This window comes from Trachemys scripta, chromosome 5 (genome assembly GCF_013100865.1).
Source record: "Trachemys scripta elegans isolate TJP31775 chromosome 5, CAS_Tse_1.0, whole genome shotgun sequence".
NCBI lineage: Eukaryota > Metazoa > Chordata > Testudines > Emydidae > Trachemys > Trachemys scripta.
Window position 1 is genome coordinate 9,354,841 of NC_048302.1, and position 26,933 is coordinate 9,381,773.

Genomic DNA, 26,933 nt, shown 5'->3' on the forward strand with positions numbered 1-26,933 from the left:
ATCCCAACTTTAATCTCCGACCCCTGTGCCCAGACACACTCCCAGCAGCCCAGACACACTCAGGAGGCCCCTGGGACTCGCCAGCTCCCCACGCAGCCAGTCCTGCCCTTTCCCTGGCTGGCTCCAGACTGCTCCAAAATCATTTCCCCCTCCCCCCCACACGAGTGCCCAGGGAAGGGCATCTCACTCCCTATTGGTTGCTGAGCAGACTGAGTCTGCCTTTGGCTTCACCTTCTTACCAGGGACAGCGTCACCTCCCTGAGCTACCAGCACCCAGAGTCCCAGGGACCTAGCTCAGCTCCTTGGGGGTTACAGGAATATTTGGCATTCGTTATGACAGGACCAGAAATGACTACAGGAACATTGGGATTATCATCCCTTTTTATGCCTTAGGGTCTTGTAACATGGAACATCAAATGCCCTTTTGAATTGTAAATTTGGCTCCAGCCACATGCTTATTCCTAAAAATAAAGGCCAAGATTTAAAAAAAAACAAAAAACGGGAGCCTAAAAGTAGGCTGCTGAGTTGGGTGATCTGATTTTCAAAAGAGCCGCGCACCCAACAGCGCCTGTTGGCCTCCCCCGTCCGAGGTGCATGGAAGAGAGGGAGGACGTCCAAGTCAGCCATGATGAATGGAGCAGATGCTGCAGCCCGGCTGCGCGGGGATTCCATTGTTCCACACCTTCCTCCTTGAGCAGATTGGCCCGATAGGTGTTTGAGGATTTCCTTCTTTCCGGTCACAGCTAGTTTACAAAGGACTCTCTTAATTGACAGGATGTGCACTCATTGCTGAGTAATGCTCTTGGCCGTCCCGGCAAGTTTATTTTTGCTGCTGCAAACAGTTCTTGGGCGAGTTCATAAACTCTCATTGTTTAAAAGCTGCTGGGTTTGGATACAAATGAAGGCAGACGGGAAATATATGGGAATTTCCTTAGAACTGTTTCCAGATGCAACATGGTCAAAGAGTTCCAGGCCAGAAAGAATCTAGTCTGCCCTCCCGCTTGGCATAAGACACCACCAACCAGTGCCCGCACGCTAAACCCAACAGAGAGCGAGGTATCCCAACCCACAGCTGACTGGACTAGGATGGGTGACGGGCAGAGAACAGGAGGGACTGAGATGCCCAGTGCATGGCAGGGAAATGCATAAGTCAGTGAGCTGCACCCCCATGCAGCAGAGGAGGGCGAAAAGCTGAACAGGTTTCTACCCAAGCCCTCTCTCCAAAGTAAAGTCTGACACTGGACTGCGGCATCTCTGTGTGTGCTGGATTCTGCTGCCCACTGCAATTCGTTCCACTGAAATCAGTGGGGCTGCTCACCCGTTATTCACCCATTTTACAGACGGCAGAATCTGGTGCTGGAGGAGGAACGACGAAGGGGGCCAACTCCTGCCCTGCATTTACCCCAGTGAGGCTGCAGAGGAGGGTAGGGGACAGCCCCCCGGTTTTATGAAACTCAGTCCCCCAAGTCCTGGCATGGAAACACACTGATTTCGAGCCGCCTCGATTCTTCATTAAAACAAAATACCGTGTGTCGAGCACATGGCATGTTCGGCAGGGTTAAGCTGCAGCCCATCCTGTCTGAATGCACCGCACACAACCCAACCCCGAGGTCCCCGCGCTGGTCAGGAGCGTAAGTGTGTGCCAATGAGGAGACAGGGTGCGCAAGACACTGCCCAAAGGACAAAACGAACATGTAGAGGGAGCGGCTGACAGGCGAGAGAAGCTCTTTGTTCCTATCCACGTCTACACATGGAAACGGAGCTCAGAGACAGCGTTGCTGTGAATGGCCTGCAGGGGTCCGCTGGCTCCCCACTTTGCAACGTACACTTCAATTGTCCCTTGTTCCCTCGGATACATTCAATCATGTGTGCGTCCAATGGGGGTTACAGCACCAACCCTAACCCCGCTCCCGGATTGGAGCCTCTCGCTGCGACCACAATACAAAAAAAATACTCAGCTCTTTCCAAGGGCATCTCAGCCACAGGTCTCCGCAAGCAGGTATCATTCTTGAGGCATGCTAAACCCGGAGCACAGAGAGCAGTGACTTGCCAAAGGCCCCAGAGTTATCCGTGGCAGAGCTGGGAACAGATGCCAGTTCACAGAGTCATAGAACCAGCGTTAGAAGGGACTGCAAGGGTCATCTAGTCTAACCCGGTGCCAAGATGCAGGATCGGTTGTGTCTAAACCAGCCAAGACAGATGGCTCTGTCCAGCCCCCTTTTGAAAACCTCCAGTGAAGGAGCTTCCACGACCTCCCTAGACGCCTGTCCCATTGTCCTACTTGATGCTCTGCACCACAGTTCCCCAAATGAAAATTCTCCAGCTTTCCAGCCAGGGAATATTAGGAGCTGAGCTCCATTCACCCACACAAGCATTTCCAATGAGTATTATTTAGTATGCTAACTGCAGCAGCTCCTGGGGACCCCAAAATCAGGGTGCCATTGTACTAAGCACAGTAAGCCAACAACACAAAGAGAGCTTCTACCCCAGAGACAAAAAGAGGGCGGTGGAAGGAGAAGGTTGTCGTGGAGACAGGCATATAAGCATTAGTCACAAGGGTGAGTGGCCAGGATGGGTAAGGAATGGTGTCCCTAGCCTCTGTTTGTCAGAGGCTGGAGATGGATGGCAGGAGAGAGATCACTTGATCATTACCTGTTAGGTTCACTCCCTCTGGGGCACCTGGCATTGGCCACTGTCGGTAGATGGGATACTGGGCTGGCTGGACCTTTGGTCTGACCCAGTATGGCCGTTCTTATGGCTAGTGCTACAGCTCTGGGACATGTCACTATAGCTAGCCAAGCCCATTCAAACAGTTTTTAAACTCAGGCCAGTGAAAACAGAGCCATAGGAAAGTAAGATTCTGGCTAGGACCCCACTTTCCCAAGCCACTGGAGGTGGAGTTCCAGTCTCATTAACTTTAAAAGGCTCACTCACATTAAGTGAGAGCCCCCTTGCAGCCCGCGCGTTAATCCACATTAACAGCCCATCGCCAGATGTTCCCCACTCTCACCAGGTGGATTAAAAAGCCGCCTGCTGCCTTGGCTTGGTTCTGATATCAGATGGAGCCGAGCTGGTCTGGGATTTTGGTAACCCTTCAGAACGTGTAGTCAGATCCCAGACTTTATAAACAGCAGCACACCTCAGTGCCTAGCTGATGGGACTCCCTCATCACTCCCCCCAATGAACCTGACCTGGTGGTGGGAACACTGGGAAATTCTGGGCACGCGCCTCCTTCCCTGGGGTATGCAAAGATTAGCCTATGTATGACAACTCTGTGCTTGCTGGTTTACAAAAATGGGGGCTTGAAAAGGTTAGCAAAGAGAACTGTTCCTAAACGTACACACATCTGGGTGTTGAGGTCTGCTGCTCCGGAAACAGTCCTTTTAAAATCTGCAGCTTCTCTAGTCCCAGTCCCTGCTGGGGATGAGGAGTGTCCCATCCTACCTGCTCCCGCGTAAAGCCTGAAAACCCACACACTGAGTCTGGCGTTTTTCTGCTGGCATTTTGCACTGCTGCGAGTTTGGTCGCATGGCCAAGAGAACCGTGTTGCAAACCTGGAGATCATTTAATAAGCAAATTCCCTCAAACATTCCATCTTTTATGGGGAATAAAGTTTGGTTCCAACGGGGATCGAGGTCTGCCATGAAATTCAACACAAACTCATTCTGCTCGTTAGGAAACACACACACGCACAAGTTTTTATTTGCCCAAAGAGTTACCATACCAAAATAGCAGGCATCCCCTTTTTGTTTGTTTGCGGTTTACAGTATTCAAAACAATGTACACAGATTTTTTTTCCCCCCCAGGAGGAGAAAAAGATTGCATCCTATTCTTAGTAAGTGATCTGCCATCAGTGTGAAAGTGATTTGTACCATTATCCGTGAGTGAACGTCAGCCTTAGAAACATCTTTCCTTTTCCTTGCTGCTGCTCGGTCCGCAACGCTTTTGAGATCAGAGAAGCTGAAGGAGTTTCAGTGTGTTAAAGAGGGAAGCTGGGTCTGCAGACGCCAAATACTGACAGCAGAGCCAGTCCTCCAGTTCAACGCTCCGCTCAGTGTCCACTGCCCTCTCGGCAAATTTCATCATCAGCAGTGCCCGTTTCATGTCGATCCAGTTCTGGAGAGCACCGTAGAGGGCTTCGTCGTGGTTAAGAGGCTGGTCTGTTAAATCTTTCCTGGGACCCCAGAGCAGACACTGCAGGATCCGTTTTGCCTCTGTGATGCGGACGCGTTTGATGGGGTCGGCTTCCAGCAACAGGTGAGCGAGCTGCTGGAGCCCGCGGGAGTAAATGGACAAGCTGGGGAGCGGGGGGAGGTCATCCTGGCTGTACTCTTGTTCCCTGAGATGGGCCCTCACCTCAAAAGGGTTGGGCTGGTGGAGAAGTTCATAGATGAGGATGCCCGTCTGAAATTCATCAAACTTTCTGTACTGAGAGGCCGACACAATCTCTGGCGCCAGCCGGGCCTGGCTCTTTTTCAGTTTGGAGTCCCCGGCGCCCGGCTTTTGCTTGGCCTTCAAAAAGTTGCTCACAATAAGCCTGGGCAAGTGCTTTTCATCTTTGGTTTTACTGCAGCCAGTCAGAGGCTTGCAGTGAACTAGCAGCAAGTTTTCCAGACAAAGATCTCGGTGTATGATGCCGTGCTCCTTGAGATGCTCCAGGCCATGGCAGAGCTGGAGAAGCAGGAAGCACACGCGCCGCTCGTACACCTCCGGCTTGGTTTGATGGCAAGTTGCCGCATCCCTCATGAAGTCGGCTGCGGTTTGGTGGGGCACTTCGCGGGTGATGACGACCACGCAGTCCCGTTCGCTGGCGGAGCAGGAGAGGCCGGGGCCATCCGGAGGAGAAGTGCTCTTTGCTACGTCGGAGGACAGCAACATGCTGAAGGGTACAGAGGCTACGAAGTGCCCACAGTCCTGCTGGATGTTGAAGTGAACTGGCACCGAGGGGCTGTGGTACGAAGCAGACACTTTGGATTCTTGAGTTTTACAAATCTGTGGAGAGAAAACAAGAGATAACAGGGCGGGTTAGGACGGTCACTCACCCAAAATGTGCTCCAACAGCAATGCCTCCAGCTTATCAGGAAGTTGTTCCTTCAGAGCATAACAGATGGACATTAGAACGGCCATACGGGGGCAGACCCAGGGTCCATCCAGCCCAGCATCCTGTCTTCCAACAGCGGCCAATGCCAGATGCCCCAGGGGGGGATGAGCAGAACAGGGCAATTATCACATGATCCTTCCCCTGTTGCCAAGTCCCAGCATCTGGCAGTCAGAGGTTTACGGACACCCAGAGCGTGGCGTTGCATCCCTGACCTTCTTGGCTAACAGCCATTGATGGACCTATCCTCCATGAACTTATCTAATTCTTTTTTTTAACTCAATGACATTTGTGGCCTTCACAACTTCCCCTGGCAATGAGTTCCACAGATTGATTGTTCATTGTGTGAAGTAGTACTTCCTTTTGTTTGTTTTAAACCATGCTGCCTATTAATTTAATCGAAAGACTCCTGGTTCTTGTGTTATGAGAATGAGTAAATAACACTTCCTGATTTACTTTCTCCACACCAGACATGATTTTCTAGATCTTTATCATATCCCCCCTTGGTCGTCTCTTTTCCAAGCTGAACAGTCCCAGTATTACTAATCTCTCCTCAGAAGGAAGCTGTTCCATACCCCTAATCATTTTTGTTCCCCTTCTCTGTACTTTTTCCACTTCTAATATATCTTTTTTGAGATGGGGTGACCAGAACTGCATTCAGTACTCAAGGTGTGGGTGTACCATGGATTTACATAGTGGCATTGTGATATATACTGTCTTATCTACTCCTTTCCTAATGGGTCCTCACATTCTGTTCGCTTTTTTGACTGCCGCTGCACGTGGAGCAGATGTTTTCCGAGAACTATCCGTGATGACTCCAAGAGCTCTCTCTCGAGTCGTACCAGCTAATTTAGGCCAGAGGAGTCCAGGGCTGTATGTACAACATGAAGATGGGCAACAGCCTGTTGTCCCTGCTCAGAACGTGTTTTCAGTTCAGAGCGTTCACCCATCTTTCCCTGCCCCTCCTCATCTTTTGTGCTCACCATCCTTCTGGCCAGCAGCTGGATCCAGCTCCAGTTGGCTCCTGCTGGCCAGCGGGGCAGAAACAGGAGATGGGAAAAGCACGCTGAGTTTCCATAGCTGATAGAACACAATGGCTTCACCGGGTAATTGTAAGGAAAGTCAGAGACAAAATACCCAGCTTAAAATGGGGGTCTACGAACAGTTTGTTCTATCGGTCACTAAACCGATCGTAATACCTAGTGCTTTACAGACAGCAGCTAATCCTCAGAACACTCCGGAGGGATGGCAACATGTAGCATTATCCCCATTTCACAGACAGGGAAACAAAGGCTAAAAAATTGATGACGCAGTGGTGTCATGGGACCTGGGTACATACACACTTCTCCTCGGACATGCTTAAAACCCCGTTTTGTCTTGCAAAAGAGGCAGGGCTTTAGCTATATTGAACCCGGATCCTCAGACAGGATTGATTTTGTAGTGAAGACAGGATCAGAGCGACCTGTTTAAAGACCACAGAGGGACTTGAGGCCAGTTTTTCAAAGGTACTTATGTCCTGAAGATATAGACAGGTGCCACTATCTGGCCATTGATGTGCAAACCAGGATTAATCTCAAGGAGTTCCTGCCTTCAGAAATACATCTCTCCCCCATAAGCCCTAGAACTATTTTCACTGTTCCTTCTCCCACCACTTGTTTCACGTCTGCCTTGCACGTACTAGTGAAGCACTGAAATGGTGGCCAGAAAAGCCGGCAAAAGGCTCTGGTATTGGCACGATGACGAATCTAAAGGCAGCTCAAGTCAATGGCCCAGCCTCACGACAATACTCGTGACAAAAAGAAAAATGGGGACTCTAAAGAGAAAATAAACGTCAATGGAGGACCAGGAATGATTGGCAAAGAAATGAACAAAAGACCCAACATAAAATGAAAAGGGAGAGCATTATGTAGGTCCCTGGCCCACCACCCCGGTCAAAGTTCACTTATTTTTTTTAATTTTAAACTTTCCCATTGTGACGGCATGAATAACTGCAGAAAAATAGGTTTATCGTAGCAACATCCATTAGCTCCGCAACAATTACAGGCCTCTCAGCGTTTTCATTGTAAGTCCTTTTATGTAGGGATTTATTTAGACTTCAGCCTTGTGAATTTGCTCTGGGTTGGAACTTAGCACAGGAGGTTTCAAACCCTGGAGCAAATTTCTCTCTCTTGTAAAATGGGTGCAAACCTGGACACGACGACATCGGTTTACAGTGAGGGCAAAAATAACGAAGTAGGACTTAGAGGGCTGAGATTCTTTCGTGCTCCTGGCAAAATACTTTCAAACTCAAATTCTGCAGGGCATTAACTCTAGTGACCGAGTACCGTGGGGAAGAGCTATTCAAAATCAATTGTTTTCTCTCTCTTTTCTAAGTAAAAAGGGTCTGACGTGCCTGCACATTTATGCTGTTAAAGGATGGTTTCAAGGAAACTAGCCCATGGAAATATTACAAATTAACACACGACCCTGTAGAGCTTTAGCATCAAAGATCTATAAAGGAAGGACAGGGCTTTCAGTTTTCTATTCAATCAGTTTGCTACTGTAGGTGTACGTATGCCTTTTGCTATTCCTTTGTTATGTATTCTGTATAGCAGGGGTGGGAAAACTATGGGCCACAAGCCAGATCCAGCCCGCCAGCCGTTATAATCCGGCCCTCGAGCTCCCCTTGGGAGCGGGGTCTGGGACTTGCCCCACTCCAGTGCTCCAGCCTGGGAGCAGGGTCAGGGGCCACGCTGCACAGCTCCTGGAAGCACCAGCATGTCCCCCTCTCCAGCTCCTATGTGTAGGGGCAGCCAGGGGGCTCCCCTCCGCACGCTGCCCCCGCCCCAAGTGCCACCCCCACAGCTCCCATTGGTTGGGAACCACGGCCAATGGGAGCTGCAGGGGCGGCGTCTGCGGATGGGGCAGCACGCAGCAGAGTCGCCTGGCTGCGCCTCCGCGTAGGAGCCAGAGAAGGGACATGCCGCTGCTTTTGGGAGCCACTTGAGGTAAGCGCTGCCTAGAGCCTGCACCCCTGAGCCACCCCCACCCTGATCCCCCTCCCGCCCTCTGAACCCCTCAGTCCTAGCCTGGATCACCCTCCTACCCCCAAACTCCTTATCCCCAGCCCCACCCCACAGCCTGAACTCCCACAGCTGGAGCCCTCCCCCACACCACACACCCCGTGCCCCAGCCAGGAGCCCCTCCCCCCTCCCCCCCCGCACCCTGAACTCCTCATTTCTGGCCCCACCCCAGAGGCCTCACCCCCTCCTGCACCCCAACCCCAACTGTGTGAGGCACTGGTGAGACCTCATTTGGAGTACTGTGTGCAGTTCTGGTCTCCCATGTTTAAAAAGGATGAAATCAAACTGGAACGGGTACAAAGAAGGGCCGCTAGGATGATCCGAGGAATGGAAAATCTGTCGTATGAAAGGAGAGTCGAGGAGCTCGGTTTGTTTACATTAACCAAAAGAAGGCTGAGGGGGGATATGATTGCTCTCTTTAAATATATCAGAGGGATAAATACCAGGGAGGGAGAGGAATTATTTCAGCTCAGTACTAATGTGGACACGAGAACAAATGGACATAAACTGGCCGTCGGGAAGTTTAGGCTTGAAATTAGACGAAGGTTTCTAACCATCAGAGGGGTGAAGTTTTGGAATAGCCTTCCGAGGGAAACAGTGGGGGCAAAAGACCTCTCTGGCTTTAAGATTAAGCTTGATACGTTTATGGAGGGGATGGTTTGATGGGATAAAGTGATTTTAGTCAATAACGTGCCATCGCTGGTAATTAGTAACAATGGTCAATGATGGGATATTAAAAGTTACTACAGAGAACTTTTTCCAGAGGGTCTGGCTAGAGAATCTTGCCTGCATGCTCGGGGTTCAGCTGATCGCCATATTTGGGGTCGGGAAGGAATTTTCCTCCAGGGTAGATTGGCAGAGGCCCTGGAGGTTTTTCGCCTTCCTCCGCAGCATGGGGCAGGGGTCGCTTGCTGGAGGATTCTGAAGTCTTTAAATCATGATTTTGGGATTTCAACAGCTGAGTCAAGGGAGAGAATTCTTCCAGGAGTGGGTGGGTCAGCTTTTGCGGCCCGCATCATGCGGGAGGTAAGACTAGATGATCATAATGGTCCCTTCTGACCTTAGAGTCTATGAGTCAATGAGCATTCATGGCCCGCCATACAATTTCTATACCCAGATGTGGCCTCATGCCAAAAAGTCTGCCCACTCCTGCTGTATAGTTTAATAACTCTGTTATAAATAGCACACAGAAAAATAATATGGGCATTTCTTTTTTTCTTGCAAGCACCTGCCTATCTGCTCAAGAACTAGACAACAACTTTTCCTACATGGAACTGCAAACCCAGGCACATTTTGCACAGACAACCAAGATTAGGCTCCAATCCTGTCACCTTTACTCCCACTGGAAGGGGTTATAGGACTGCTTACTGGAGTGAATGGAGGCAGCAAAGTCAAGCCTCAATTTGGAGAATGTGTTAGGGTTTCTCCTGTGTCAATCATGCCAGTTGTGCATAGACAGATCACAGCAGGGCCGTCCCTAGCTATTTTGATGCCCTACGCAGCCCCCCCACGAGGGTGGAGGCTGTGTGGGGCCCCCCTCCAGGCCTCCACAGGATGGGGGGGCTGGCCCCAGGCCTCTGTGGGGGACGGGAGGGAGGGGGGGCTGGTCACTTTGTGCGGGAAGTGGAGTGACCCAGCCGCAGCATGCTCTGCTCCCCTGGCTCCCAGGCTTGGGGGGAAGGGGGAACTGCCCCCCAGCACTCGCCGGCGGCGCAGCTGGGAGCCAGGGGAGCGGAGCAGGCTGGGGGTGGGTTGCTCCACTTACCGGTGAGTGCAGGCCCGACCTTCTGGAGTCCTCAGGGCAGTGGGGGCCCTGGGGAAGAGCCGGAGCAGGGGCTGGAGCATGTGGTGCCCCGAATTTCCTGATGCCCTACGCAGCTGCATACTTTGCGTATGGGTAACGACGGCCCTGGATCACAGAACTGTGTGTACACCTGGTACGTTTCAGAGACACGGTGAGCAGGACATGAAAGATCGAGATGAGATCCTGTCTCTGGATTAGCACTGTGTGCCTGAACAAAGGCATAAGCCAAGGCAGGGAGCGTATTCTGGCGTGATTTCCCAGCAGTCAGTGTGACCCCAGATGAGTGTGTGCACACAAGTGCTCGCACGTGTGCGCTATAATCAACGCCAAGAGCTCAGCGCAAAGTTTTGGCTCTGACTGCTCGGCAGACACTTGGCTCCGCTAAACCTTTCAAATTGTCTAGCTTGTCCAGGTCTAATTTTAACTGCAGGTCTGTAGCCTCTTTCCTGTTTGAAACCCTGTGCAATACTACAAGAGGCATGGGAAGGAACCAGCCAGCGGCTAAGCCTCCCAATTCCCGTCTATCCATCATATCCTAAGAATGAAAATGAAAGGACGCTGGGAAATTGCTGATACACACGTTGCACTAGTGCACAGCAAGGCTACTTCTGTCTGCTCTGGCCCAATCACAGCACTGTACTGTCTGCCAAGATCACAGAATAAATGCACATTCGAGATGGGGACACAAGCACAGGCCTGTTATGTAAAACAAAGAGTTGTTTCCTTCTTTTACAACAACTCCCCCCATGCTAGGCACACACTGGGACTAAGAATCAAGTCAAACAACAGAAAGGTCTAAATTCTTCTTAGCAAATCAGCCCAGGGTGACCCCACTCTGTGCTATGCAATGAAAGGGGCTATTCCAATTCGATGGACAGACTTTCCTTTAGGGGGAAAGGTACAAATGAACCTGGACTTATGCACGGTACAGTTAAACCTGCATGTTTCCACTGTAAGCATTGATCTAGGGGTAGTATGACTAGCATTCAGTCTATAACTATATTCTGCCTACTTAAAATCCTCCGGTTAAATTAGGTGATGAATGTTTGATTTGTTTGGAATGTTAATTGCAAATGTATCTTTGCCCTTTTCAACTAAAACGTCCGTGGAGGTGTTTTCAGTCTGGGTAACTCTAGTGTGACACTCTTTTTTGGTCTGAGCATTATTTTCCCTTTTAAAAATAATGGTAGCAGAACAGTGTGTCGCTGGAGTTAAGGGCTCTATGGTTACGCTATAACCCTGTCAGGTCAAATGTTAAGGCTGCTCGAGTGATCTTACACGTGTCGCGAGCTGGGGATTACGTTATATTCTTCCCGAGAATCTGAGCCGCTGGAAAGACTCCCAATTGGCTGCTACGAGCTTTGGACCAGGCCTTACGTTATGTTACCTTAACCGTGCCTTGAATGCTGCAGGGCTGTGAGCATCCAAGAAGCCTAAGGGAGTTAGACACCTCGTGTTCCTTTGAAAATCCCGGCCTAGCAGACCAGTAGAAGGACTGTTACCCAGAGCTCAGCAGGCTTGCGACAGGCAGAGGCCCTCAGGATCTGGGCTCCCTTTCTGAAGGCCTTAGGGACTGTGCAGTAGGGGCCAAATATCAAGATTATACAAGGAGAAAATTCAGTCCCCCTCCCCCACCACTTGAGTGCTTTGGGATGTGTGGGCCGCATCAGGCCGCATCTGTCTCGGATTAAGAAAGCCGAACTTTCTAGTCTAAAATCTGTCTCTCAAACAGGCACACTAGGATATGTGAAACGAGACCGGCCAGTTTTTATGTTACGTGCGTAAACTTTTTATTTAGATGGTAAGTAAAGATCCCTCTATCAATTCCTGTGGTTCATAAGGTCTTAATACAGATGGTGCTGAGATAACAGACGGACTCAAAGGTGTCTCGGACAGACGCTGTCGGCCAGAAAGGTAACAGCCTGTCTTTTATGGGACTTTTAATCAGCTTGTGTATGTTGGAGGCAGACAGGCCTAGCACAGAGTGAAAACTGATCCTCATCACTATGCAATAAATAGCGGTGGCTCCAGGCACCAGTGCTCCAAGTGCGTGCCTGGGGCGGCAAGCCGCGGGGGGCGCCCTGCTGGTCCCTGCGAGGGCGGCAGTCAGGCAGTCTTCGGTGGCGTGCCTGCGGGAGGCCTGCCGGTCCCGCGGCTTCGGCGGCGGGTACACCGAAACCGCGGGACCAGCAGACCTCCCGCAGGCATGCCGCCGAAGGCAGCCTGCCTGCCGTGCTTGGGGCGGCAAAAAAGCTAGAGCCGCTCCGGCAATAAAGAGAAAATATTCTGCTAATTGAAGACCAAACTACTGCTACTATTTCATTTCAAGTCCCTACCAACGAATGTGTGACTGGCCTTTGTTACAACCACATGAAGCATGATTTCTCGGATATGAACTTAGCAAGGGAGATAATGTTGACGATGTATGAAGGGATTACTTACACACTACACCCATTTGTGTAGTATCACCCTGGTTAACTTTGAGACCGACAAAGCCAACAATTCATAAAACATGACACCGTAGTCTGAGGGCAATTTACTAAGGTTTTACCATCTATTCTCATGTCCAGTCTTTGCTTACATCCAGACATAGCCTCAGCATTGTAAACAGACAGCATGCTCTGGAGGGCAGGGAAGGAGAGGAGAATTCAGGAACTCCTGCCTTCCAACCTAGCTCTGTTACTGACTTCCTCTGTGGCTGTGGATTGCCTCAGTTTCCCCACATATAAAATAGGTCTATCATCACCTATCTCACAAGGGTGCTACGGTTGTAAGGAACTTGCAAGTGCGAAGTATTATTAGTGAACAGCAATGGACCTCTCTGAGGAACACTCCGTTATGCTATAGCTGTCCAGAAACGAATACAGCAATGAATAAAGTAAACGTACCTTCACTGCATAGGTGCTGGAAGGGTCCTTTGAGCAGGTGGCACAGTAATAGATGGCATCCCCAGAAACACAGCAGGGCTTGTTGCATGCCAGCTTAAAGAGAGACCAGTTGTTCTCATTGAAATGCAGTTCATTTTTCTGATCACGCATAAAACAGTCTTCGCATTTTGCAACGAGGCGGCGCAGGGATTCGGCGTAAAGCCCCCCTAATTTGGCGTACACCCCCTCCTTGCTGTCAATATTGCTGAGCAGATTGTGGAGCGGAAGGGTGGAGACTGAGGAAACCTGGCTGGACACACTGAGCTGAGAGGATAAAAATGGCGGCAGGTTTCTGTTCTGGACGCAGGTGCTACTGCTCTTGTTTGAAGTTGGACCCCCATGGCCGTTTCCTTTGCAGGCGTTTTCCAGAGATTCCGAGGAGGAGAATGCGTGGTGGTTGCTTCCCCCGTGAGAGGAGTAGCCGAACGGGGATTCCCTTCGGACACAGACGTTGCTTTCGGAGTGACTGATGTTCAGTCTGGGGCTGGTGGAATTCGCTGTTCTACCCAGAGAGGCTTGGCCCCAGCAAAAGCCATCAGGTGATGAAACCGTTCGGCTTACTGTTTTCTTCTGCGGCAGAGGAGGTGGCTGTTGAGATGTGCCCTGAGACCTGTCCTGACTGGAGCCTGCAGGGAAAGGAACGGAAGAAAAGATTGGCTTTTCAGTGCAAAAGAGCGAGTGGCTCTGGTCAGATGATTGTCTCAGAAGACACAATAACGATAACTGGCTTTATGAACCAGTGCCCCCAGCTTGTCCCTTATTAGCATGGATGCTCCTGCTGTAAAACACAAGATGAGTTAGGCACCGTTACAAATCAATCAATGGGAGTTAGGGGTCTTAGTATATAATTTACCACCCAAACACAGAGTAATGAAACCAAAACGCTAGACGTTATGAGACGCATCACACGTCCTCAATCCACGCCATTATAAGCCCCCTCCAGTTCCTAGTTGTCTTGTGTCCCTCATTTGGAATGCAGTAGGTCGAAAGCACCTCTGTGTTTGCTGCAGGAGATCTGCTGTACAGTAAGTAGCCAGAGCGAAGGCTCAGTACATGAGCAGCTCCAAATAGAGAGGTTCCTAAGAGAACAGGAAAGGTGGCTGTACAGGGAGCTTTGTGCCAGAGCCAACAGCCATCGTCAGGAGGTGCAGGCTACCCTCGTGGAGTGATAATCTTTTTTTTTTTTTTTAAATTGAGATATCCCATCTCCTAGAACTGGAAGGGACCTTGAAAGGTCATTAAGTCCAGCCCCCTGCCTTCACTAGCAGGACCAAGTACTGATTTTGCCCCAGATCCCCAAGTGGCCCCCTCAAGGATTGAACTCACAACCCTGGGTTTAGCAGGCCAATGCTCAAACCACTGAGCTATCCCTCCCCCCCAGTTCAGTGTGGCGCAGGTGGACTCAGACTGTTCCTATGAGTGGCAGTGGCAGGGATGGCCTGAGCGAGGCCTGATGTGGCCAGCTCTTCACAGCACGTCACCAGGGTTACAAGCTTCGGCCTGAGCCTCTACTCTGGTTGGTAGAGGCAGCCCCCTGCTCCCACACCCAGCACCACTCCCTTGAACGGAGCTCTGAACAGACATGGGCGGCTTTCCGCACACAGCAGGGCTGTGGTCTACATACGCACCCCGATGCATGCCTGGGGCAAATAGGAGAGGAGAGGTGGGTCCACGGCTCTCACCCATCTTGCATTGTCCATGGAGCCAGCTCTGTTGTGGGCGGCTCTGGGACTGATTAGGTCTTCCTTGTAGGAGGGAATAACTGAATGGGCAGCTGGGAAACACGCACGGGCCATGTGGCTTACAGAGAGCCAAAAGGAAACACACCATCCCCATCTCCCCACAGCCTTCCCGAAGGCAATATACTGCTGTAGCCACATACCCGGTTCCTCCCGCCAATCCGCAACTGCATGCGGTCACCTCCATCGGCACCAGGCAAGGAGAAATTCCCCATGGCGTTCTGTCCCCAACCAGCATAATCAGGGCTGGTCAGCCTAGAGCAGACCTGGCTTGTGCCAGCATCAGGGGCTCACATGCCTCTCAGCTATGAACAAATATGAGGCAAAGTTTGGCCCATTGTTGTCAGAAGACCTTGATAGCGCACATGGTATTGTAATGGAGAGTACAGAGGTGTAGCTAGATAATGTAGCATGTGTTTCTCTATGTAATGTGAGATACTGCGCTACAGGGAGCAGACTTTTACAGCAGTATTTGTGTTTCACAGTGGGACAGTGTATTGTACCCACCAGCAATATACTGTTCACATAGAAACATTTAATATACGACAGTCCAGGAGCCACAACTCAAAACTCCAGTTTGAAACGTGAAATCTCAATTGCTGGAGCAAAATGCCCTCCCAAGTACCTAGACTGGCTACCCCTTTTCAAATCTAGCCTTCTAATTAAACTGAAAAGAAATCTGCATCTGTCTTTGTTGCAAGCCGGCTAGTTAAATCATAATTACATCCCTTGTGGAGACCGTTTCTCAGATTTCTTGAATGTCAGGTTAAAACAGCCCCAACAATACGTAAGCATCATTTGCATGGGTCACGATATATTGTCATTAAAACCCCAGAGGAAAATGCAGGGCTCCAGAGTACAGCAGGCTCAGTTGATGTATTTTTCCCCTTATTTGCATGCCTCCCCCCCCCCCAAGAAATGGGAACCAAAGATTGCTGTCAGGAAGGGGTTAATAATTTAATTGATCTGAAACAGTATTTTCTCTCTGCGTCTGTGTTACAGGCATCTGTTCCCCTAGGACGTCCCAAAGAGAGTCCCAGCTCATACCCCATTGTCTTTGCATGGAGAAAGCCTTCCATGTGCAGCTCTCCTTCCCTTTGCCTGCAAAGTGGGCTCTGCTGCGTACGCAGCATTTCTTGCCCCTTAGTCCGGGGTCTAAGCTGGGAGAAGGGGGTGGAGACAGGACGGGTTGGAGGAGGAGTGGGCCGGGAAGTTACTCAGAGGATAATGCAGCCTGAAGCTTTATCATCTTTCCCATAGGGCTCTTCACCCCACCACAGGGAGGCCCTGGTAGCATGACACCACCTGAGCTGCACTGCTACGGACCCTGGGGTGGGCAGGGAGCCCGGTGCAGATACAGAACCTCCAAGCCTGGCTTCCCACAGGACCCGAGGGCCTTTCTATGGGAGGTGTTCATAGCCCCTGTCAGTGGGACCATGCGGGGTGGAGGTAGCGATTATCTCTGCCTGAGACCCCTCCCATGGACTTTGTTGTGGTGGGCATAGGTGCTCTGGGAACTCTCCCTGGGGCACTAATGGTAACTCTACACTGCGGAAAAAAAAAAAAAAAAAACACACCCCACACCCTGCAGCAGTGAGACTCAACGCCCGGGCTACCCTCCTACATTTATCCCCATAGCAGGAGCCCCACGAGCCTTTAGCTGACCCACGCTCTGAGACTCGCTGCCATGGGGTTTTGTTTTGCAGCGTAGACGCACCGTGAGGGGTTTCTTAACCCGCTGTGGTTACGATGACTCGGGAGGTTTTTAAAACCTCAAGAAGTCCTAAAAGATAGCTGGCTTTGAACAATACGATTACACCCAAATCCAATGCACGTTGCCAATTAGTTAATTATTGCAAATCATGCATATTGGGATACCTACAGTGTAAGTGATTTTATCGGATTTAGTCAATGGTGTTTGAAAGGAAGAGGCTGATGTTCGACGGTAGTTTGAAGAAACGCTGTGGCGCTTTCCCCTGTGCTAGCTGCCAAGACAGTAGTAAAGCTGGTCGCTGGGAAATAGCTAACCTGTGAAGTCACTTGTGAGGAGTTCAGAATGAAATACTGAAGGATACTTGTTCAGCAACCACCATTCAAACAAAGCCGGTTTAGTTTTTATGCGACAGTGGCTCAGTAATTAAACAGGCTAGGCCAGGCAGAAGAAAGGAGAGCCTCACTCGTGTTACCCACAGCTCTGCACTGTGGATTCAGCATTGTGAGAGCAGCGCGAAAGAGATGACACGCTGAACTCCACGGCTTGCCCCATGCAGGACAAGGTTCAAGTTTGGAGGGGGGGGGGGGCACATGATTCAGCCGACTCCACCCTACTGCAAAGTCCTCCACTGACTCAGTCCGCACAGTCTCAAACCTATTTGCTTTAAGAATGGAGTTCTGTTCACATGCCGCTGCTCAACCATGTGCGCGCGCCAGATTGTGGATCTTGGCACGCGGCTCGTTTCAGTCAGCTGTACTTGATGAATGTTTTCCCATCTCGTTAAAACTGGCCAGGAGTAAGGCTGCTCGTTTGTCATGGGGAAAAAAAGGGAAAAGTGTTTTATCATAGCAAAAAAATGTACGAGTAATAATTATCGTTTAGAAAAGATGAAAAATTATGGCACGGGATATCTGAATATTAAAATGTCGTGGGGAATTAGGAGAATAAATATCTGTCCTGACAATATAAATATCGTGAAATAATTTAATACTAGGTTAAAAACTTCCTAAACCGCATAGCCCTCTACAATGTGTGTACACAGAGGCAGCTCTGTGAAACCTCAGGGCAGAGCTTTGCTCACCGTGATCAGGGCAGCAGTAAAACCTGTTTCCTCTTGGAACCTGGTGCCCGGGTTCCAATGCTGACATTAACAGATCATTTGCAGATTATCAAAGTGAAACACTGGGCACCTATTCATCACTGGCCTTTTCTATAAACAGAAATTCATGCAACTGGTGACACAGGAGACTGGTAATGAGATAGAGCATCTTTCACCTGTAAGTTGCTGATTGAAGTGCAGCTAGTGACAGAGCTGTTATCTTTGATAGCCTTTTGGTGGCCTGTATGAAGTAAATTTAGCAGTCCCAGTTGTCTACTTTGCAGGTGCATCCCCCACCATAAGTGCTCACGGGTACTGGAACGATCATTGCAGGCCTGGAGATGGTGCTGCTAGGTCCCAGGGAAGGCACATTGGGGGGGCAATGTGAACATTCATTCACAAGGCTGTAAATCCAGCAGCTTTCTGGATTCTCCGGAGGGAGTACAAATAGGCCAACACTTTTCCGGAGGAAAATCCATTTCTAGATTGATGATTTTAAAATGGCTAACCAACATGAGGCATGTTGACCTACACTCTCACATGCGTATAGGAAGCCAAACTTCAGAAAGAGAAGGCTTCCCGTTCACTTCCTTTGTGAAATGCAGGAACAGGTTTCCCTACCAGGGAGCGTTTGTGTCACCAGCCCCCCACATCACTTCTTTAGGGCAGGAATCACCACCCTGCTCACATCCTCCTCTCACTGGTGGTCTGGGCATTGTGAATCAGGCGGATGGGCTACCGACGGAGATCTAGGAAGGTAAGCACAGGGGCCTACCTGCATTATGCGTACTTGGCTGTCCTACTGCTGCAGAATTCACTGCCGAGCCCAAGCCTTCTAATACATTTGTGCTCCAGAGTTCAAGCTTGCAAAGAAGACGAAGATGAAGAAGACAACGAGGAGGTGGAGGAGGAGGAGGAGAGGGTCTGATTCATTGCCCTGCCTGACTACTGGGGAATACCCCCAGCTGGTGTATGCTGCAAGAATGCCTATACAGCCTCTCTTGCACCCGCAGCACAGGTGGCATGGTCAGAGCATGAGGCGTTATTCTGGGGAAGTTCTCTGGCCTGTGTTATACAGGATGTCAGACTAGATGATCACAACAGGCCTGTCTGGCCTTGGAATCTATGCTGCCCTCCAGCTAATCTTGGCTACTAGATGGTCTCATGGGTGCTGCTGCGGCCGAATGTAGTTTCGATTACTATCATGGGTTATTAGTTATGTGGCAGTATTTCCTAGAAGCCCTGACCAGTGCTAGGTTCTGGACAAAGAAGTCATGAAAAGATAGTCCCTGCCCCAGAGAGCTTACAATGTCAGTAGGGTAGAACAGGCCTGAGGCTGCTCTAAACTGAGCCAGGGGCTGGCTGGGAACCCAAATAGCCCAATAATCCGGGGAGCCAGAACCTGCTTAATGCTACCTTTGCCTCACCCTGTTGGGGCCTGGGGTGGACAAAGCCCTAGGTTTCTTGCCCTTCTGATTGCAAAGAAATCCTTCAAAGAGGGTAAACCAATGCAGTTAGGTCTGCCTGAGTCTGCAGACAGCCCGAAATCAGAGTTCTGAGAGGTGTGACCTGCTTCATTCACCATAAAGACAGCTGTTCACTTTGAAAGCTAATGATGCAAATTTCAATGTCCACATGGTTTCCTATTTCACTGTAAAGTATTTTAACATCCAAATAACACACTGTGTCCACAACCACAAACTGCCTCTTAGACCTATCCCACGTGCCATAAAGGTCCATCTGGGCACTGCCTAACCACCAAAATCTCCAGCGTTCCCATGACTACTTCCTTAATAGTCTTTAGTGCAAAATTCAACCACACACTGAAAATTCAACATGCAGAGGGAGTGTAAAATAAATCAAATTTAATACAGTAACTCCTCACTTAAAGTCGTCCCGGTTAACGTTGTTTCATTGTTACGTTGCTGATCAATTAGGGAACAGGCTCATTTAAAGTTGCGCCATGCTCCCTTATAACGTCGTTTGGCAGCCGCCTGCTTTGTCCACTGATTGCAGGAAGAGCAGCCCATTGCAAATAGCTGGTGGGGGCTTGGAACCAGGGTGGACCGGCAGTCCCTCTATCAGCTCCCCGCTCCCCTAAGTTCCCTGTGCGGCAGCTGCCCAGCAGGCTATCAATTGCAGGCAGTTCAGCTGTCCCTCCCCCCCACTGCCATGTGCTGCTCCTGCCCTCTGCCTTGGAGCTGCTCCCCGAGACTCCTGCTTGCTGTGCAGGGGGGAGGAAGGAAGAGGTGGGCTAATGTCAGGGTGTCCCTCTCCCCCGTGCTCCTCACTTTACCCCATTCCCATAGAGCGGGGGGTGGGGAGAAAACCACAACAGGGCTCAGGACGGAGGGAGCTTGCTGGCAACAGGAGCTGTCTCAACTTGCTGATCTACTTAAAAAGGCAATGTACTCAGAGTGGGATCAGTGCAAAGGGGAAATGCGTATCTCTCTCTCACACAGGGTGTGTGTCTCTGTCTGCCCTGCTGTCTCCCTTCCCTCCATTTGTGCTGCCTTGTAGAGTGCGAAGCTACAATGTGTTAACCTTTGAGGGCTCAGCTGTTCTAGTTCATCATTTAGCAGTAAGCCATTCCCTGGGAAATATCCCACCCTCTGACTCCTCCACCTCAACCAAGCTTCACAATCATCATTGCTGTGTACAGTATTAAATTGTTGTTTAAAACTTATACTGTGTGTGTGTATAGATAGATGGATAGATAGTCTTTTGTCTGGTGAAAAAAATGTCCCTGGAACCTAACCCCCCATTTATATGAATTCTTATGGGGAAATTGGATTCGCTTACCATCGTTTCGCTTAAAGTCGCATTTTTCAGGAACAGAACTACAACGTTAAGCGAGGAATTCCTGTATCCGGTAAATGGCACAGACTATACGACACTGACTGGCCTGTACACTTCAAAATGTTCTTTAATAAATACCTCATTCTTTTAATTTATCTGAAGCTAGGGCAGAGCCTCCGATTGATTGCACCGGACCACTGCAGAATGCACGGCCCTTGCCACTGAATTTTTGGTCAAGCGTGCCTGGAAATCAACTGGATGTTGATTATTTCTGCTCTGGCCAATGAGCCCTGCTCCTCGTTTATATTAGCAAAAAAAAAAAAAAAAAAAATCAAACATTTATTTTAAATTTCTTCAGAAAATTAAGATTCCTTGTGTCACTGGAGCGAACAAGGAAACCTCTTTCCCCTTCTGTTCACATCTGACAGCTATAGGTTGGGAAAGCACAAGTCTGACATGCAAGACGATTTTTTTTCTTTTACAATTTCCTGGCAGACTCTCCCTCTTAAATTCTGAGCTAGGACTGGAAAAATGTCATTTCCAGACAACTAGGTCTGAATTTTATCGCTATGAAATTGTTGCTTCTGGAGAGGCAGAACTTCCATTATATGAAGATGGCGATTTGGAAAGGAAATAGTTGCTGGACTGTGTAATGTGTCAGTACATGTCTAAGTTAAATATACTTCGGGAAAAAATGACTTGGTAGAATATCTACTTTTCAAAGAAAATCCAAACTAATGAAAGAGAGCATTTCCCCCACCACCACCCCTCAAGAAATACTTGTGCACTCCATATCATGCTAACCCCTTTCCCTCTCCGTACATTTGGTCTCCTTTAGTAGAGCTACAGGAGGTACTCTGTTACCCCGGCAACCCACGGAGGAAATCCCATGTCAAAGACGAACGACCCTCTGTATCTTTGGGAGGAGGTGTGGGATTGGCTGGTCTCGAGTCTAAGAAAAACAGCAGCAAGACTGATTTTGGCATTGGTCAAACAGATTATAAAATCTGGGCTGCTCGGACTCAGCCCAAGTTGTCGAGAGAGAATCAGTAAGAGAGTTAGGAGAACTGGACAGCGCAGAGGCTGGTAACGGGACACATCATCTTTCACCTGAGATCACCAGCTGCAAACCCAGCACTAGTCTGCTGTGCCAGAGCGTCAGGGCTGCCTGGTGGGCCGGGACTGTGAAGACAGCAGGTGGCCTTCCTCCCAGACCATCGCAAGCAGCTTGGTCACCCTTGCCAGCAGGCTCAGCAGAGAGGGCACAGGCCAGCTCCTGCTCGCACTGACATCAAGGGAAGCATTGCCATGGACTACAGTAGGAGCAGCATTGGGTCCCACATAGGTATGGAAGCTGAACTCTCTAGAGCTGGTTCCTCCAGGTCAGGGCTGAGCTACACAGACAGAGACCAGTGTAGGGGAAGCTTGTGCTGCCGATGTCGTACTTGTTCTATGGTCTAGACACTGCACGAACAAGGGATTTCAGCTTTCGGGCTGTGGAGAGCCCCCTCCATGAGCCCCCCACACACCCACACCCAAGCAAGGTTTAATTACCTCCATCACTGGCAGTCCTTGTGTCAGAGTTGAGGCTGTCTGTGGAGCCAGCCACGAAGCTGACGTGGATCCCTCGGAAAGGTGGGCCGAGGCTCTCTGCGGAGCCATTGCTAACCTTCTCCAGCTCAGAGCTACTCTTGTTCATTTTCAAAGCGTGCCTAGAAAGTTAAACAACAAACGGAATCATTGCTTGTCTGGGGAAGACGCATCGCTGCGCTGTTCACAGACAATCAGCAGCCCAGTTTGGTCTGACCTCTTGTTCCTGCAGTAAAACCAGGGAGGCAGGGTTGTCCTGTTCATTACTGTAGAAGCCATACTTGGGCACCTACACACGCACATTCCACATGTATTAGCTCCCCAATATAGAACGGACACGCTTCCCCTGCGGTGGGGATCTCTCTTTGGGGAGGGTTTCTCCAGCATGACCACACTGCCGGGGAGGAGGTCAGAGCTGGCCTGCAGGCACAAGGCCTATGTGCAGAAGGCCCTGGACCCAGTGAGTACACCTGCCTAACATGGGCCCTTGTGCACATTGGAAAAAAACTCATTTTGTTATTGCCCTGGTGTGACGGAATGCAACCCCTATATTCACACCCTACACACTATTGTAATAATCTTTGTGCAAAATAGGTCTTGTGAGCTATCATTTGAAAACTAATAATTCACTGGTCAATAATATGATGAAATGTATGTAGCAACATTCTATGTAAAGTTATGAATTCCCCCTGAATGGTTGTTGGTAGCACATGTTCAAATCCATGCAGTCCTGATTAGGCAGAACTGGTCAAGAAGGTCTTAAACAAAGGAATGTGTGTTTACCTCCATTTACATATATGTAATAAACAAGGTCCTTGAGCCAGCAAGGGGGAAACAAGGCAAATCTACATTTTAGCAAACAGCAGCATGAAAACTCTTTCACCACCAAACTCCTTGACTCCAACCTCACAGCGGGAATGAACTTTATCTAGGGGTAACCCTCAGGAAAAAGCATTTCAAAGGGTGACTGGACTATAAAAGCGAGGGGAAAAACCACCCCAAGTTCTCTCTCCCGATCCATCTCTCCCCTTTTCACCTAAGAAAACAAAAGAAACAGCTGTTGGACATTGGGAGGGGATCTTGACCTCAAATTTTGTCCGCAATGTTACTGGGAATTTGCAAGAATTTCATCTTGAACCAAGTCTAGTTTAAGATTAGAAAGTGTCTTCTCTTGATTTCTCTTGTAACCATTTCTGATTGTAATGCCTTATACTTGTACTCACTTAAATCCTGTCTCCTTGTAGTTAAATAAACTTGTTTTATTCTTTAATTAAAACGAACCTAGTGCCGTGAATTATTTGGGTAATTCCATTTAAGGTAGCAGGCTGTCCTATACTGATCCCCGCAGAGGGGCAAGGGACCCAATATATCTGGATTATCCAGGAGGGGGCTGGACAGTGCAGAATACATGATTTGGGCAGAAAATCCAGGGCTGGGAATGTGTCGGGGTCTCCCTGTAAACAGTCACCAAAGGCTGCTGGAAGCCAGTGTGTGGTTGGTGACAACACCTCACTGCTCTGAATTGCACCACGGAATGTCATGCTTTGCACAGCAAAATGGAAAGATTTACAGGCTCAGACCTGAGCCCACGGGTAGCTGCACACACATCAAGGCATAGGGGAGTGAGTTTAAAAAAATAAAATAAAAATGAGTTGTATCAAAACCCACTCGCTGTCAGTAAAATCTCTATCCCAGTCCTGGAAGCTGGTGTCAAAAAGCCTTTCAGTGTCAACACTCTGACATGGCAAACCTTTCATTGTCAACACAGCGCTACAGGGAAAGCTTCCAGCTTCCCAACTCTGGCCCAAGAAATGCACTGTGCCAACAGGTCAGTTCAAGGAGTCAACACAGACATGAGCCAACTCCAACACACACTGTGCTCCAGCACACAGAAACCAACGCACCAGACAACGAACACCACCCTCGCTCTAGTCTGCTGCTCCTTTCACCAGCTAAAATCAAGTCTGGGCTCCACGACCACATTGCATCACAGCTGACTAAGCCCTGGCAGTGTCTCTAAGGTCAGTGTCAGTCCATACTCAGAGTTCAAGTACTGGATGGACAGAGCAGATAGGAGGAGTCTGGACCTTAAACCTGGCACTTGCCTTTCACAATGTTTTTGATGTGCAAGTCAAGAAATAATTATATCTAGTGCTTTTCATCAGGGGATCTCAAAGCACTTTACAAAGGGGGAGGTGACTATCGTTAACCCCATTCTACAAATGGGGAAACTGAGACACTGAGCTAAAACACTGTCTGTTACTGATTCCATATTTCCATAACTGCGACTGGCTCTTGGGTCTGGCACTGAAAGCAGCCATGGTACTGATACTACTTAGCAGGAAGTGAAGTCTTCTCACCTGTTTTGAGACAAAGGAAATACGGCACAGAAAATGAAACCATGAAAAGGATGAAGACTTAAAAAAAGTATTTTAAAGTAAGTTCCATTATTTTCTAGACACATTTTTATCTAGAAACATAGAAGCGTTGTTTAAAGTATACCAAAGTTATAGTTTAGATGAATAATTTGTAGTAAGGCACAAACTATTATCTATTAACTTTTGTTTAAGATAAGCAATACCCATGCCTTTTCTACATTTTTTCCCCTGGCAAATAACAGAACAGACTTGAAAGTTGCTCATTTTACAATGGTGCAAATGCATCCGGCTCTGTTACAGTTCATACTTTCTGACTGTATCCACACAGACTGGTGAAGGTTAGATTATTTGTAAGTAATTGTCAAATGAAATTAAAATGTAATTGTTTGATAAAATTCAATAGAATATTTCTTAAAATCAAAATTGGATAACAAGTCATTTACAAAAGGAGAACTGATTTCCATAGTGCCTGCTGTCTGACTAGTTAAAACCCCCTAAATAGTCTACCTTTCCTACTCAGAAGGCTGAATAGCTATTAAGAAACCCACAAAAGACAGATGTTTTCCTACCACCCTGAAACAGCCTAGTTCCATAGAATTTCTCTTCTGCATTGTACCAATGAGGCACTCTGAGGGAATGCAGCGACTGTTTTTTATATGGTTACTTTTTCTTTAGAAAAACTCTGAGCACAAGAAATGCTGTAAGCTGTCTAATTTTTTCATGCTTTTTAGAGAAGGAGAGGGAATGCTTACTACAGTCTTCTTCTAGCTATGCTGACAGGAAAATGAAAGAAAAGGACAGGAAGAAACCATTGTCAGACTTCTCCTTTTGTAGGAGCATGCTTGATCTAAAAATATTAATGGGAAGTTAAGAGCTGAGTTCACCCTGGGCATAATTCCTCTGAAGAAAACGACTATATGTCCAGGATGAATTTGGCACACACAGTTTGTCATTGCAGTAGGCTTCCTCTAGACAATTTAGGAAACTTCAGGGGTACCTGATAATTCACAATTAATAATTACACTTACAAATTTAAGTTAATTTACAATAAAACATGTAAAAATATCCACACACACAATAAGTGTATTTTTACAGTGACTGTAAAATACCCCCTCCCCATACCTAGCAAAACTTAGCTGGGCGTTTCTGTCAACAGCATGATACTCATTCACTCATGCACACCCGTGACTCAACCCGTTTGCAAGTCTAAGTGATATTTTGGAAAAGCTCCAAAAGGAAAAAAAATTTAAAGTGTAAAATTAGACGGCATTTCTTAATTGGTATAGAAGATAAATAAATGTCTTATTGTAACACAATCATGCTTTTAAAAATAAATTTGAAAACAAAGCTATTTAAAATCCTTCCTTAGATTTTTTTCAGTCAGCAAAACCAAAATATGCATAGGTATCTTACCATCCCGGTACAGAATATGAGATTATGAGATCAAACTTTGTTCAGCAGGGTCCAATGTCCTTGCATACAGCCACGCCTATTCCTTCAGCACACTACAGGGACACCACAGAGAGTTCTGATCCACCATTTTGGAACGGAGTGGTCCTGATGCAAAGGCAGTTACATTCGCCCAACCCAGCACTGCGGTGAAGTCAGATGTACAGAGAGCTTTCTATTTCCTCCCGGTACCTCAGTGACCTATGTAAAATGCACTTCCTGAGTAGGCACAAAACTGAAATAGAAATTGCTGCTTCCTACATGGCATGCAACTCTCAGGCTCAGATGTGACTGCTAGGGCAGCAAATTATCTCCAATATGGTCTAGATGTCTCTGCTCCACATCCCCCTCTTCTGTAACCAGGGTTTGAAGAACAGCTCACCAGGCCAGTAGGGTCAGAGCGAAATAATGAAGGCTTATACACACTATTGCAGAAAAACATAGGGCCAAATCCCTTCACTCAGATTCAATTTCCATTGAAGTTTTGCCCAGTTGAACTGGTCTGAATAACTCCCTGGTCTTTTAGGATATGTTCATGACACACACACAACCGCAAGGGTGCCTGTTGCTGTTCCCTGGATGCTATTCCCACAGAAGGAAAATGATGTTGACAATAGTTAGTATCCACAGAAGGAACAATTACGACCATCTAGTGTGTCTCACCATAGCACAGCCGACAGAACGTCACTCAGGGCTACATCGGATTTACAAAATGATTTAGGTGCGTAACTGATACTTTCAGCATCTAAATCCAAAACTTGGGTCCTCAAAATCCCAGCTCAGCTGCTGCCTAATCCTGTAGGTGCTTACGTTTCTGCCAATAAAGTTCCTGTGGTACCCAAAAAATCTGCCACTGGGCGTGTGCACAACTGTCTTGGTCCTGATACCCATGCACCTATCTCACCCTAAGCCCCAGAGGGATCCTCAAACGAGGTGTCCCCCCCATCTATCTTACCTGTGGGGCTGCTCCAGCAGGAGTGCACTGAGGCCACCCAGAAGTTCAGGCCTCGTACAAAATGGAGGAGTCTCTCCCTCATCCCTTGTTTATAACTTTTAGCCCCCGGGTTGAGCAATTCCCCCCCTGCCCCATCTCCCACCTCTCATGAGTGCCCTAACCCGGATGAGGTATTCCAGGGCGGGTGTCTTTCAATCTCTCTCCTTGAAATCGTTCCACTGCGTATAAATAACGATTCACCGAGCCAGTGGAAGGGAGAGCATGGCTGTCGCCCACTGATTACGGCACTCGCCGGGGAGGTGAGAGACCCACGTTCAAG

The 26,933-nt window shown here is 48.6% G+C and overlaps 1 protein-coding gene across 1 annotated transcript in view; it reads right to left on the reverse strand.

Moving 5' to 3' along the window:
• Window positions 1–3,672: 3,672 nt before the first annotated feature.
• Window positions 3,673–26,933, reverse strand: part of PRAG1 (PEAK1 related, kinase-activating pseudokinase 1) — a 47,099-nt gene continuing 23,838 nt past the window's right edge. Inside the window, exons 5-7 of the mRNA XM_034772366.1 lie at window positions 21,797–21,954; window positions 12,853–13,517; window positions 3,673–4,992 (exon numbers count right to left, since the gene is read on the reverse strand). Of these exons, the coding sequence (XP_034628257.1) occupies window positions 3,952–4,992; window positions 12,853–13,517; window positions 21,797–21,954 (1,864 nt within the window). The 3' untranslated portion in view covers window positions 3,673–3,951. The remainder of the gene's footprint in view (window positions 4,993–12,852; window positions 13,518–21,796; window positions 21,955–26,933) is intronic.